Source organism: Myodes glareolus, chromosome 9 (assembly GCF_982192425.1).
Source record: "Myodes glareolus chromosome 9, mMyoGla1.1, whole genome shotgun sequence".
Lineage (NCBI taxonomy): Eukaryota > Metazoa > Chordata > Mammalia > Rodentia > Cricetidae > Myodes > Myodes glareolus.
Window position 1 is genome coordinate 95,015,719 of NC_142034.1, and position 15,091 is coordinate 95,030,809.

The window sequence follows — 15,091 nt, forward strand, 5'->3', positions numbered from 1 at the left end:
TAGTCTTGGGTTGACTCTGAGCAGTTCAGCTGCATGAGAGCTCTGGATGGTGGGCTGTGGCACTGACCAGCAATTCCCTGTGTTTCTCCCTTAAACCCTTCCTGCCAAGGTCAGTAACCCAGAGAATTCTCCTTTTCTGCATTCTGGTTTAGTCAGCTCATACAACACTAATTTCTGGTTGTCTGAAATTTGGAATGAAAATGTGGATACTGAAATACATGCGACAAAAAGAATATATAATTCTCCGTGAGCTATAGTCACTGAATTGGGAAAAACCAAGAAACTTGATCATTTTTAAGCATTCAAATAATCAAAATAGTCTCAAAATAAAAATAAGATATTTAAAAACTTTAGCATGAATTTTCACAGTGTTGATTCCAAGTCAAAATCCCTTCGTAGCTATGCAGTGAAACCTTGCCTCAAAACAAAAATTATTTCCAGACCAAGCCCCTGAGGTACATCCTGGTTGTCTTTCCATTTGTCAAATGTCCTGTGTTTCTGTCCCTTCCCTAAAGGGACAACATGCTGGCCCCTGGGGATCCCATGAACTCCCCTCTATGGGGGAAAGTGAAGGCTCAGGGCAGTCAAGCAACACAGGCACAGTTCAACACTGGGTGACAGCACAGCCAGGAGACCCTCAGCTTCCTGAGGCAGGTACAGGGCCCCACTACACAACCACACCACGAACACCCTACCTCCTTCCAACCATGCCAGGCACTCACAGGCTAGTAAGCAGGTCTGTTTCTATGAGGGCATCCTGAGTGGGAACCAGGTTGCTGGCCCCATCGGCCAGGACCTGCTGGATCAGGTTTTCATCTACAGGGAACAAGAAGTGTTGGAGTGACATGACACTGAATAACTTGCGTTCTCCTAGAGCTTGGAAGTCATTCCTTCCCACTTCTGGCTTACCTGATGCTGACAAGTATTTAGCAGGCAAAGAAGGGCTAACCAGAGAAATGCCATCTTCTTCTGAGCCCAACATGCAACCAGGCCTATTCTGTGCCAATTGCTGCAGTGTGCTGCTCACAACAGACGGATCGCTGAGCAGGTCTGGCCAACTGAGCGTGCCCTCGCTGGATGGCCAGCACACCAGACTGTGGGAAACAGACATCCTGACATGTACCTGACCCAAGTCTAGTCATAAAATACAGGAAGCAACATACACAAGGATGCATCAGTTTTGGAGCAGCACCACTCCTAGAACAGTACACAACACCAGAGACAGCCCAAACAGGATGAGGGTGAGCACATACAGTCCAACACCGAGCATGACCTGCCAGGCACTACTGCTGACGCAGGCTGAAGCTTCCAGACCCTCTAGGCAGCCTCACCTTTTAGCATCTTCCAGAAACAGGTCATTCTTCCCTTGCCCAGCAAGGGCCTGCTGGGAGAGGAAAGTGCCTCAGTGTGGTCTGCAGCAGCAGCAGTGACAGCCCCACCATCCCTAACCAGCTCACCCTGCCCTGAGCCCCGGGGGAACTTTCACCTCTGTGAGGCCAGAGAGTGTGAGAAGGGAGCTGTCAAGCACAGATGGGTCCAGGTAGCTGTCAGCATCTAGTGTCTGCTGCCCTGTGGGTGTGGGGTTTTGGTCACCAGACACCTGTGAGGAAAGAAAAGTGACTTCAGTCTTCAGCGGCTGGTACAACGGGGCAGCAGTCACTGGCCTGGTTTTTCTGTGTGATGATTCTGAATCACCCACCCTGGGCTCTTTACTGGCTCTAGGGTTACTTGAATTTTTTTTTGTCTTTTTTCTTTCTTTTCTTTCTTTCTTTTTTTTTAATTCTTTTTGAGCCAGGGATTCTCTGTGTAATGGTCCTGGCTGTCCTGGACTTACTCTGTAACCCCGGTTGGCCTTGAACTCACAGAGATCCGCCTGCCCAAATGCTAGGATTAAAGGTGTGCACCACCACTGCCCAGTTAGAACTCTTTTGAAATTGGTTTTGGCAGTTTGTAGTTTGTGTCTTTCTTCTAGGTTCCTTAACCCACCAGTGTGGAGTCTGCTTCCAAGCCCCATTTATTTCTCTGGAGGGACTAAGAATGATAAACCAATTCATGGTTTGGTCATTTAAATCACTTCTCCTTGGTCAATCTAGCTGATGGCTTATCAGTTCTGTCTACCCTTCCAAAGAATCACTTTTGGTTTCTGGATTTTCTCTCTGGCTGCTATACCAAACAGCACAAACCATACTCCACCTCAGAGCTCTGAGGCCTTTGCCCAGCCCACCTTACTCCGTGACATCCGGAAGAGGAACAGGACAGCCAAGTAGACAGGATAGACAAGAACACTGGACACAAGACCAACAGCAACTATGTCGACACTTGGCGGGATCAGACTGGATACAGGCCCCATGCTGAGGTGACAGAGAAGACATGATGAGTTAGGGAGAAGACTAAAAGGAAGTCAGCCAGGGTGGTCAGCAAACCTCACAGGACCCACCTGTATGTGGTATCTCCCACGACCCCATACCACACAGCATTGGCAGCCAGGAACAGGCAGAGAAGGAGGACACAGCAGGTGACCCTCTGGACTCTAGTGAAGCGGCTGCGTGGTGGCCTGTCCCATATGGATAGCCAGATGTGCTTGTCAAAGAAGCCTCTCTGCAGCTCGGCCACTAGGAGGCGCTGGAACTGCCACAAGGCAGCTTCATCTGGGAGGATTCAGATTTACAGCAGGAATGCAGTGGGCCCCTACGTCATTCCCCTCTCCCTTTCTCCACTACCTAGGCAGGTGGGTAGCCTTACTTGCCGCAAGCACCTCTTTCTCCACTAAGCCCCCATTGGCCTCAGTCTCCACTGATAGCCAGTCGTTGACCAGAAAGAAGGTGCTTTGGGCACTCTGCAGGTCCCGGACAATGATGTGTTGCAGGAACCAGGCGGGGCTGAGCCCTGTGGAGAAAGGGACCCAGATGAGGACTGAAGCAGGCTGGCAGGATGCAGGGGTGGCGACGGCTCTTACTCAGACCTTTGTTGTCATGCCACACTCGAATTTTCCACACGGTCCCCAGGCTGTGTGGGGTAGCAATCTGGAAGATGTCCAGACTGTTGCGATTAAAGGCTCTGTCTCCGTCTAAGTGCCGGTGACCACTACGATTGTCCTCTCCATACAACATGATGCCTACATGAGCCGTGGTACCTGGAGAGCAGAGAACTCTAGGTTTGCTATTCATTATGTACGAAACTCACATCAGTCATCCTGTCTGAGAACAGTACAGGTAGCCCTTAGCTTTCAACAGGTTCTGAAATGGTTACTTTTATAGTAATGTAGATTGAACCCAGGGCCCTATGATAGGATGGAACCCTATCCTGAGTTCCATCTCTAGCCATTTTTTAAAAAAACATTTTATTTTAGCACAGGATCTCATTAAGTCACCCAAACTGGCCTGCAACTTGCCCTCATTTGCCCTCATTTGTGATTTCCCCCACATCAGCCTCCCAGGTAGCTAGGATTATAGGCCTGCACCACCAGGTCTAGTCTGTATAGTTCAAACAGACCCAAATTCCAGGTTCCTCAATTTGTTAACAAACACCAAGCCAACAATAGCATGGCTTTCAGTGGCCAGGGTATACGTGCCGAGCTCAGGATTGTAAACCTGGTCAGCCTGTCATGTGACAGGATACATGTGCGTGTCAGTGACCAGGAACATTGTAGTTCAGTCACACAGGCAACAGTTATGTGCCTAGGTAGTCTACTCTCCAGAGATGAAGTCATAGCTTTTACAACTGAGTACTCAGAAGAGAGAACTTGCCAGCAATAATGAAAGCATGGCAAAGAAATAAAGCTGGGCCAGGTGGTGGTGGTCCACACCTCTAATTCCAGCACTCAGGAGGCAGAAACAGGCCTTTGAGAGATCTTTGTGAGTTAGAGGCAAGCCTGGTCTACAAGAGCTAGTTCCAGGACAGGCACCAAAGCTAAACAGAGAAACTCTGTCTCGAAAACCCAAAAACCAAAAACAAAAACAAAAAAACACCTAGAAATAAAAACTGGTGGGTTTGGGGTAGAGCTCAGGAGGAGAACATGTGCTCAGCAGGAGGCCCTGGGTCTATCTCAAGTGTACAGAAACAAAATGAGTGGAAAACTATAACACTGGAAGTAAGATTAATAAAAAATAAATAAGATTGTTGAACTAAGCTCTTGCCTTAGACTCTGTCAGCAGAGACTTCCATGCACACGAGGGAAAATGCCACCAGAGAGGAGGGGCTGTCTCCGCAGACAAGGTTGGTGAAAGCTGCCCAGAGTTTTCAGGGAGTGTCCACAGTACTCGCAGCAAAGAGAAGTCAATTCGAATGTGGACTATGACACCTGCCTGTTTTCTCTGTCCCAGAAGCCGCTGGAGTGGCTGTAGTCACACTATTCTGAAGTTTCCAAAAGCTTTCACTTCCAGCGTGTGTCTGGGACAGGGTCTTGTTATGAAGCCTAGGCTTGTGAGCTTTTTGTTTTTCTTCCCCAAGACAGGGTTTCTCTGTTCAGTTCTGGCTGTACTGAAACTCACTCTGTAGACTGGCCTCAAACTCAAGAGATCTGCCTGACTGCCTCCCAAGGGCTGGGATTAAAGGCATGTTCCACCACTACACAGATAAACACCTTGGTTTTTTTTTAAAATTATATTCTATTTATTGAGTGCAAGCTACAGTGCACATACGGATGTCAGAGGATTATCTATAGGGTGTGCTTCTTCTTTCACCTTGTGGGGCCTAGGAATCAAATTCAGGTTGCCAGGTTTGCTGGCAAGTCCCTTTACCTGGTGAGCCATCTCTGCAGCCCCAATAGCAAGTTTTAATGTTAATAACAAACATCAGATGGGGTGGTAGCACACATTTTACCTTTAATCCCAGTATTGCGGCAGAGGGATGGATCTCTGAGAGGCCAGCCAGGTCTACATAGGGAGTTCTAGGCCTCCCAGAGCTACATAGTGAGACTGCACCCTGCCCCAGCCAAGAAATAAATAAACAAACATTAAGGGCTGCAGAGCCGTTACAATAGAGCAATTTGAATTTGTGCCCGTGAGGCCTGCCCTCCTCCGAAGTGAGGAGCATCTTCTTGGCTCTTGGACCTGTTGTCCTTCTCAGGAAAGACAAATGAACATAAACTTCTCTTTGTATGTGTGCAGTGCTGTGGCTGGAATCCAGGGCCCCTGCATCCTAGGTGAGTGTTCTGCCATTGAGCTACACTCACACTCTATATCTGCTATTTCCTTATCTCTGAGCTAAGTCCTTATTAATACAACATTTTGAGAACTGAGCACTGGTTTTGTGATACTGCTCCCCATAAGCAGCAGACAGGGTCCAGGACTGAGACTGTAGAGTCCAGGCCACGGGAGACTCCACATCCCATCCCTAATCACCCCTTTCTTTCCTTACCTGAACCTCGGCTCCAGCCAGTCTTGACCAGGATTTCATATTTGAACCGGCCTCCCTTCCCACAGAATGGGATGACGCGGACTCGGCTAACATCCAGCTGGTCCAGCTTGCGTAGGATTACAGCCATGACCACATAAGTCACCAGGCATATGGCACATGTCAACAGGACAATGTAGTTAATGCTTGCAGAAGGTTCCTGGAAAGAAAGACTCATCAGGTTATGCACTTTAGTTTCTAAGGATGGACTCAGGACCCCAGGCTCTCTCAATATGGAAAAAATCTAGGGACAGGAGCATCACTCACAGGAAAGATGAACTGGACATGGCTGGGAGGCACAAAAAGGCTAGCGCCAAAGGCAGTGAGGTGGCGGGTAAGGCAGACAGCCTGGCTGGGTGAAGTCTCCTCCAGGGGTACAATCCCCTCAGTTCTCCACATCATCATGTCTTCATTGAAGTACTGGCACAGGGAGGTGTACAGGCCAACAGACACCTCCAGTGCAGACCAGTGGAAATGGCTGGTCAAGTTCAGGTAATAACTCCTGCCCAGTGCCCCAGTCCTACAAGGGACAGAGTAGTGTCACCGCCAGACTCCAAGGCCCTGAGTGTCATGCCCAGCCTTCCTATTGCCCTGGCTCCATAATTAGCCCAAATACCTGTGGCTAATGCAGGACAAGTTGCATTCACCCTTCTCCCACCTCCTTCCCTTCTGCAACCCCCACTTCTATGGTCCCAGTGGGAGACACTCACCCTGGGGCAATGAAAAAGGTGTAAGGCCTGTGATCAGCACCCTCAAGCACCTCCAGGCTGATCCTCCTACTGGCTGAGCAGTTGTACTCATTGGGCTGGGACACCGAGTGCAAGTAGACAGCCAGATAGGGCTCAGGTTCCTCAGACAGGTAGCGCTCTGGGGGCCACATACATAGTATCACACATCCACCAAAAAGCTCATCACACTAAGGGCACCCTGCAAGTTATTGTCATGGGACTTGAGGGTCAGTCACCTAAGCAGAAGATTCTAAGAACCTCCACATGGAAGTCAACACATGCTTCTCTGTGTCTACAGGTATATGGGCTTTATGGAACCAGGGCCACAGGAAAACTGAGTGCTGACCAGGCCCCCAGGACCAGTGACTGCAAATTTAATGGTATCTGCATAAATACCCCCACCCCAGGGACAAGTATGGAAGGAGGATAGGCAAGTCATGTGCCCACCCCGAACACACACCATTAAGCACTGTGTAAGTGATCCTCAGATGCAGCCCAGCTTGAGGGTTGCTGTTGTCTGCGGTGACCACAGCACTGATTGAGGCCTGGGGCTGTATAACGGTAGAGCCTGCAGAGTTGTGGGAGCCCTGGGAAGCCTGGTCTGAGTTGTTTGGCACTTTCACTGTGATGGCGCGCTCTGAGGCCAGTCGCTCAATAGGGATCTGGGTACCAGTCTGTGTCTGGAATGCCATAGATGCCACTTTGGTGGAGACAGTGTAGTTGCTAATGTAGCCAAAGGGAAAGGGGTTGGAATCCACAAGGAAGATGAGCTGCACTATATCACTGAGGTTGGACAGGGCCCCACTGAAGGCCTCAGGAATGGAGAAATGGCAGCTGGGTCCCAAGGTTTTGCCATAACACAGAAGGCTGAGTGGGTCTGAGCGTTTGCCCAGGGCCACAATCTCCTCGCCCACCAGGGTCAGAGGTTCCTCATTGAGTACTCGGGAACGCATGAGGATACACATGAGGGCTGATGAGAGGTTGTAGGCTCTGGATGCCACAATCTGTGAGGGTGGTTCAGCCCCCAGCTCCAAGGGTTGTGGGCCCTGCATGTCCAAGCTGGCCAAGTGGATGAGGTCACCTAGGCAGGCAAAGAAAGTAAGGAATGTTGAGAAGTGGAGAGAGCTGGAGGGAGGCTAGGGAGTGGGAGGGGCAGCTTGTGCACCTGTGATATTGAGGATGCTGTCAGCTATGGTAGTGGGTGTCACAGTACCCTCGGTAGTTTCGGCTTGCAAGATGCGTATCATGCCCTCCAGCTTCTGCAGCATCTTCTTCAGGCATGAACGGCACATGAGCTCCCGGCTGGACACCTTCGAGGGAGATGAGCATGGCCTCCAGACCCATCCTCAGCACACATGCTTATGTCCCACCTCCACACCACTAAATGGCCCTGTTTCCTCACAATGACTGGTATTCTAGGCAGCTTCCTGCCTCTAACCTGCACTGAGCACCTGCCTGGATGGAAGTCTTCAAGGCTTTCCTTGCAAAGACTTCTATGGCTCCTCCCAGTCCAAGGATGCAGTCAAGTTGTAAAATAATCACCCCAGCTATCTGTTTCTATGGCTAAAAGCAAGGAAAATGTCAAGGCCTTGGCTAAAGTCCAAATCTAAATACATACAAGAGCATAGAAAACACATGGTAACAGTAACTTCCACTCAGAGCTCTCTGAATCCCTGTCCTCTGAGGACTTGACTATTCTACTGGTTCCTGTACAGATCCCACCCTGACAAAGTGCCTTTCTATCAGATACAGGTTGTTTGGCTCACAAGTCTACAGCTTAGAAAATGTAACCCTCATAGGTCATAAGGCTTTGTCGGGTAAGCCTAGTTAAGTGGGACATGACTACAGGCCTGATGAGAGGGCACATACCTGGACTACTCCTTCCTATAGTCACCAGAACAGCATGTGGGCGCACACTGGGAGACAACAGTGAGGTTGCAGAAACTGGCAGAGGCTATAAAGAGCTCCTAGTCTGAAGCCTTTCTCATGATGTTCAGGGCCTGTGCATAGTGCAGAAGGCTGCACCTGTCTTACCATGCACTGGGCCAGTGCAGCAGTGATCTGCTGGATGTCATCCACAGTGTTGACCCGCAGGGAAATCAGGGTCTCTGTGATGTTCTTACGCATTTGGGCTCGCAGCTGCTGCTCATGGTTGGGCTCTGATACCATATCTGGGGCCTGTTCATACTGGAGGAGGCAGGGAACACAGAAGAACCATGAGAAGAGGACAGGCCTCCTTGTGATATTTAGGAAGGGTGCTACAGTACAGTTATGAGGCATGGGCAGGGATTTAAAGATAATTCAGGTCATATATAGGGTCCAGGGTATCAAGAGGGTACTGTGGGAAAGCTGACCTTGGGAAGGTCCTAGTATGTAATAGGGAAGGAGTTCAAAGGTCTTAGATCAAAGGAGTTCAAAGGTCTTAGGAAATGTTACTGGTTTGAGGTGCATGGTTTCAGCCCACTCACAGAGCACATCTAAGGGATCCTTTTCTGTCCATATGCACTGACCTCATTGAGCACAGTAATAAGGGCTAGAGAGTACTCGATGACATGCTGAGGGTCAGCCTGCCTCAGTAGCCCAGGCAGCACACTGGCAGTCAGGCTATACAGCCAGGGTATGAGGTCTGCAGAATTACCACTGGGTTCTGGCAGGACAATGGTCAGAGACCTGGAGGGTGGGAGTAGACGGTAAGTAAGTGGTGGTCAGCTCATGTTCCCTCCCCAGGGTTCAGCTCACCTGTTGAGTGCAACAACAGCAGCACCAAGCTGGTCTTGTACAACCACAGCCAGGCTCACCACAAAAAGGGGCTGGAATCCAGGAGGCAGAACAGCCCCGTAAGTGGAGAGACTGCCCTTATAGATGCAGAAATCCTCACAGTAGCTCTGGCGACAGCGCCTCAGCAACAGGGCATATACCAGTGGAGCTCCACCATCCTCTGCATCACGCCAGCCTATGAACACACAGCATTAGTACAGAGTCCAGGCTCACACCAGTCTCTCCAGGTAACCCACACTCACCTGTACATTCAAAGTGCACCTTAGTGGTGAGACCACGTACAGCATCCAATGGGAAGAGGTGACAGGAGCCTCCAAGTGGAGGGCGGTTGGGCGAGAGGCGGATGGAGGCACAGCCCTCCTCCTCGCCTGAATGGCCCAGCACAGTGAGTGTGAAGATGTAGCCTTCCCCATCACGAAGCGCACCCCGCCGCACCACCAGGTGCATGCCAGTGCTCCCCGTGGATGTTGTAGTCTCATCCAGCACCAAAGTCTTATTGCTGAAAGTTCGTGCTGCCCAGCGCTGCATGATGAAAGCATGGAGGATGTGGTGAGAGGGGTGCCCTGGGTACCTCCCAGGAGACTTGCCATCTGACTGCTACTCACCCCTTGCTTGGAGCCACTGCTGCAGTTGTGGCAGTGACCCTCCAAGTACACATAGGAACTATGGCTCACTTCATACACTGCTTGTGCCTTGCAGGATACACACTCAAGAGACACAATAGGTACTCGCCCACTTCGAATCAGCACCTGGAAGAGACAAGAGTGTCACAAGGAGGCTCCACCCTCTTGTACCCTGGAAACCTTCCTAGACCAGGCCACTCCTGTTTGGCCCAAATTCCAGGTTGTATCTTTGGGTGAGTGAATCAAGTTAGGTAAGCAGCAAAATCCAGAAGGGCCTGCCATCTGGTATAACTCCAGGGCCCTGCTGGCCAAGCAGTAGGAAGCATGGGAACCCACTGACAGTGCATGATGGAAGCAAAGTACCCAGGAAGTCAAGGTTAGTTGTTTCTTTTTCTTTTCTTTTCTTTTCTTTTTTTTTTACATAGCCCTGTCCCAGACATGCTTGTGACCTGGGTGAGCTCAGTCAGGCAAGACCTGCTGAGTGTCCTCTTCAGAACACTTTACTTGGTAGGACTATCTCAGGTAGGTGACCTGAGAAGGTCTGGTGCTGAGGAGACAACCTCAATCTGAGGCACCAGAATAGCCCAGCACCCCTCTACACACACTGGCAGGACCCATCCTACAGCAACAGAAGTGGCCATCACTTGCACAGTGGTCTTTACCTTTATGGGAAGTCCAGGGCAGATGTTTGAGCAAGAACTGGCTCGCTGCCCCCAGAAGCAAGGACAGGCTTTGTGGATGGGTGCAGCTACCTAGACAGGCAAAGGACTTGGCTTCTCATTATTTCCCTTTCATGCTGGTAGTATAAAGTTTGTTTTTTGCAAACCACAGTGTTTGTATGACTTATCTTGTTCTGGACCCAGGCAGTGATGGCATACACCTTTCATCCCAGCACTCGGGAGGTAGAGGCTGGTCTGGTCTATAAGAGCTAGTTCCAGGACAGCTAGGACTGTTACACAGAGAAACCCTGTTATATATTTTGTTTGGTTTTTGGATACAGATTATCATTATGTTGGTGAGATTAGAGTAGGACTTTTTTTTTTAAGATTAGAACTCTTGATCTTCCTAGCCCACTCCCTCTAAATGCTAGATTACACGAGAGTGTGCCACCTGCCTTACCTGTCCTCTGAAAATTCACTCTAAATTGTGTTCTGAATTTTCAGATAGAAGCAATGCTAATTTGGTAATTTTGGAAAATTAAGTTGGTAATTTATCAAAATTAGCACTAAGTTAGAGAGAACTCACAGTCCCTGGGGATACTATAGCTATGACTGACAGACACCAGGTTGGAGCACCAGTACTGTCCTGGTGTGGGGCTAAACTGAGGGATGCAGGGCACAACCCACCGTCTGGTTGGTGGCTTCCTCCTTCCGGCCTGCTTTCCACACTATAAGGTTGAAGGTATATTCCACACCAGCTTCTAGGCGCTCCAGGGGGATGGTGACCATACTGCTCCCACGGGGCCCAAAGTTCAGCACACAGCCACCTGCCTCACTCTATGAAAGCAAATAACGGAAATGGGTATAAGAACTCTAATCAGTCTCAAAGCAGACCCTGGCTTAGAAGACCTTTCCTGTGCTGGAGCTAAGGCCACCCCAAGAATAATCCAAGTGCTAAGGCACTTACTGGACATGGATACATGAGGCAGAGGAGGCAGGGAGGACCTGTCACCCTAAGTCCCCATGGCTGACCTGTGTTGAAGCCACGCAGGCCCAATGAAAGTTGAGTGGTGTCTGGTCACCATCCTCCAGATTAGGGTCATAGGACTTGCTTCCATCCAGCACCAGGTCTTGTGTGTCTGACCATACCCGGTATGAGCCACCTTCAATGATGGGTACCAGACGTTCAGCAGCTACTGTCACATTGGCCTGGATGCTCCGTGCCAGTGGTGTGTCCCCAAATGAAACCACAAACACAAAGCAGTAGTGGCCCACAGGCAAAGCCAGCCGTGGCACCACCAGCTGCGGCCGGCTCACATCTACACCACGAAGTACCATTTGAGTCATACGTCCTGGCCGCTGACAGCTGGCAGTACGATATATCTGCCAGTGGTACTCAGTTTGGTAGGAGACACAGTTGCGGAGATCAACATGGGCCTCCAGGTAGTTGCGCTGGGAGCGCCGCATCAGCACTTGCAAAGGCAGAGCCACCTCCACCTCAGGCTCCCTGCAGGCTAGCACCTGCACAGTCACTGTGGCCTGCGCCACAAAAAAACTCACTAGGTTTGTGGCATTCACTTCTACGCGGTAGTCCCCAGGATGCAGGTAGTAGTGGTCAGTCCAGGACTCATCCGTATTCTGTACTGGAGTCCCATCCCCAAAGTCCCAGTGGTAGGCTACACGCCGGGGACTGGGGCTTGTAGCAGCCTCAAACCGGGCTGAGCGGTTGGTAAAACAGCGGCCACTCTGAAGTCTTACATACTGGATGATATCCTGTACTTCCACCATTAGTGTGAGGTTCACACCACCCAGTTCATTGAAGGCACGCACATGAATCTCCAGTAATCCTGCAGCCACAGGTGTGTAGGTGACATCACGGCCCGATAGAATGACCAACGAATCACCCTGAACCTTTTGCAAGGAGAAGTACCAGGCATAGGCAACCCGGGAGCCCCGCTGTACCCGGGCTGTGAAGTTCTTCTCAGTGCCTGTGGCAATGCCTGGCTCACAGCAGTTGGGAACCTGCAGCCCAACAATAGCCTCCAGCACTAAAATACGAACCTGTGCTTGGGCCCGACTCACATGGTTCTCAGCCTGCACATTTACCATATGGTCTCCAACCCGAAAAAAGCTATGGGAGAACTGAGGACCAGAGAGTACTTCAGGGATAGACCCACCAACCTGAAGTCGGAAAGTAACAGCAGAGCCAGCAGCCAGCAAGATCTGAAAGTGGACTGGCTGCCCAGGTGCTACCACCTTGCTGCTGGCCCATAGCACCAGGCTCACAATGGGCTCCTCTACTGTGAGATTGTACATGGCTGAGACCCAACTGACTGCATTGGAAGCATTAAGCTGCACAGAGAAGTTGCCAGCAGTGGGGAGGCGCACATCAATGTTCTGGCTGTGCTTACTACCACCCGGCAAAGTCCAGCACCAACTCACATTGGTACCTGCATCCAGCTGACCCCAAAAGGGTACAGTGGAGCCAGCTGCCACAAAGATCTTATCTGGCTCACTGGTTCTGATGCTTAGGCCACTCACAGGCACCTGTATGGCCACTTCAATTGTGGCATTAACTGAGCCCAACTGGTTCTCAGCTGTGACTCTGACCAAGTGCAGGCCAGCTGTAGCAAAGTTATGGGTGGTGGATGGCGTCAAAGTCTCCCAACTCAGTCCTTCCTCCAGGTACCAAGTGTAAACAACACCACTGCCACCAGCCACTTCAGCACGAAAGGTGAGGCTTACATTGACAGCAGCTGGATTGGGGGATGCATATAGGATTAGACACTCCACAGGCTCCACAAAGTCTATGGTGCGGTTGGCTGAGGCACTGCCCAACATGTTGGTGGCTCTGAGATGGATATGGTAGGAGCTAGCCTTGAGTGCAGTGAGTGAAAAGCTTTTGCTACTGCCAATGAGGGTGAGGCCGCCATACTGCTGGGCTGTCCAGCTGTAGGAGATGTTGGTGCCATCCCTAACTGCAGCTTGCAGCTGCAGTGTGTAGTTGGTGGGGAAGCAGCAGCTGCCACCACCTCCCACTATCTGCAGCCCCTCAATGAGCTGCAGAACATAGATGAAGATGCTGTCCTGGGCAGAGCCCAGCTCATTCTCAGCTGTGACAATAATATTGAAAGTACCCACTGAGCGGAAGGTGTAGGAAATAGTAGGGCCACCTGGAATGGGCGTACATCGGTCACAGAGCACCCAGGAGTAGTGAACATCACTACCCACCTCCAACAAAGTGCTAAAGCTCACACTGCCATTCAAGGGCACCACTGTGCGGCTGGCATTGATGGTGAGCCCCTGCACACGCTGCTTTACTGTGATATTGAGTTGGGCCTCACTGTGGCTCACCTCATTCCAGCCAGACACCCTGACAGTGAAGTCACCAGTGCTGCTGTAGATATGAGTGACCTCAGGGCCCTCTTGCTGGCTTCCATCTCCCAGTTCCCACAGGTAGGTGGCAGGGCTCCCACTGCCCACTGCTGAGAACAGATAAGGCTGCTGCAGCTCCAGCACATGGGAGCCATTGATCCTGATGCCAGTGACTAACACAGGTTCCTGTACCTCCACAAAAGCAGAGTCATTGGTGGCAGAGATGTTGTTGGACACAGTGACGATCACCAAGTAGGAGCCTGGTTCTTGGTAGATAAATGTCACTTCAGAGCCCCCAGTATGGGTGTGGGTAATATCTTCAGTGCCAAAGTCCCAGGTGTAGTGGTAGGGGAATGGTGGCCAAGAGTAGGCAGCCAGCCAGGCTTCATCCCCAAGCTTCACAAACTGCCTCTCAGGTTGCAGGGTGATGTTGCGTATCTCGGGTTCCACACAGATGCTGGTAAAGTAATGTGCCTTGTTCACATGGCTTGACAGGACCAACACAAGTGGGAATGTGCCACTCCGTGTGAAATTATGTGTCACTATTGGATGCCCATAGACAGTCACATTGGAGGAGCCATCCCCAAAGGTCCAATCAAAGAGATAATGGGCAGGGTTCCCAGTGACATGGGCCATAAGCTGGGCACTGGGCTGCATGGGGATGCAGGTAGAGGGTTCTATGCGTAATACCTCCAGGACAAACACTTGCACATGCAAACTCTGGGACAAGTGGCCAACAGGGCTGGCTGCTACTACTGTCACTGTGCAGTTCTGGGCCCGCAGATACACATGCTGCACTGTAGCCTCAGGGCCTGTGAATACAGTGCCATCGCCCATGTCAAATGTCCATGTTATGTTGTCACCTGACTCAACAGTAGCACTGACTATCATGGGGGCTCCCTGTTCCACAGATGGGCTCAAACACACAGTCAAGCCACGCAACTCCTGGAAGACATGGATGTCTATATGTGCTGTCACACTGCTCACTGTGTTGTTAACCTCCAAAATGATTCTGTAGGTGCCCGTCTTGTTGTAGGTGTGGCTGAGTGCTGGTTGGCTCTGTACTAGGACAGGAGATCCATCCCCAAAGTTCCATGTATATAAGACACCATCAGCTGAGGGCAGTGGGTATGGAGAAAAAGTGATGGGTCGGCCGGCCACCAGGATGTTGCTGCTCATGCCAATGGTCACGTTGGGGAGCACAGTGCGCACACTCACGGGCACCTGCTGCGTCAGGTTCTCATAGGTATTGGACACAACGACGGTCAAGTTGTACTCACCTGTGGAGACAGGCCCAAGTGGGACTTCCTGCTCACAGAATCCCCACCTAGCACCTGCTACTGCATGAGGACAGTCTTTCTCAAAGCTTCAACTGCTATGCTCTTGGATCAGGCCCGGTAGGTGTTCATACACAGGCCACGTACAGGGCAGAACACCTAAAGGTCCAGAATGAGCAAGAGAATGGGCACGACCATTTCTAACACACAGCTGCACAAGGTGAACATGGAAGAAAATACCAGCACAAGCAGGAGCG

The 15,091-nt window shown here is 50.8% G+C and overlaps 1 protein-coding gene across 4 annotated transcripts in view; it reads right to left on the minus strand.

The window, feature by feature from the left end:
• The window catches only part of Pkd1 (polycystin 1, transient receptor potential channel interacting), a 50,082-nt gene that overhangs the window by 7,492 nt on the left and 27,499 nt on the right, over positions 1-15,091 (minus strand). For 2 of the 4 annotated variants that reach the window (XM_085694725.2, XM_085694723.2), the window contains exons 15-34: positions 11,215-14,837; positions 10,870-11,019; positions 9,506-9,649; positions 9,143-9,422; positions 8,862-9,075; positions 8,633-8,792; positions 8,157-8,309; positions 7,288-7,432; positions 6,583-7,203; positions 6,105-6,261; positions 5,662-5,914; positions 5,359-5,554; positions 2,963-3,133; positions 2,743-2,886; positions 2,438-2,648; positions 2,225-2,351; positions 1,487-1,600; positions 1,332-1,381; positions 910-1,094; positions 723-816 (exon numbers count right to left, since the gene is read on the minus strand). In XM_085694725.2, the coding sequence (XP_085550851.2) occupies positions 723-816; positions 910-1,094; positions 1,332-1,381; positions 1,487-1,600; positions 2,225-2,351; positions 2,438-2,648; positions 2,743-2,886; positions 2,963-3,133; positions 5,359-5,554; positions 5,662-5,914; positions 6,105-6,261; positions 6,583-7,203; positions 7,288-7,432; positions 8,157-8,309; positions 8,633-8,792; positions 8,862-9,075; positions 9,143-9,422; positions 9,506-9,649; positions 10,870-11,019; positions 11,215-14,837 (7,192 nt within the window). Of the gene's footprint in view, positions 1-722; positions 817-909; positions 1,095-1,331; positions 1,385-1,486; positions 1,601-2,224; positions 2,352-2,437; positions 2,649-2,742; positions 2,887-2,962; positions 3,134-5,358; positions 5,555-5,661; positions 5,915-6,104; positions 6,262-6,582; positions 7,204-7,287; positions 7,433-8,156; positions 8,310-8,632; positions 8,793-8,861; positions 9,076-9,142; positions 9,423-9,505; positions 9,650-10,869; positions 11,020-11,214; positions 14,838-15,091 lie in introns of all 4 variants that reach the window. The other 2 variants (XM_085694724.2, XM_085694722.2) reach the window with 1 other exon arrangement.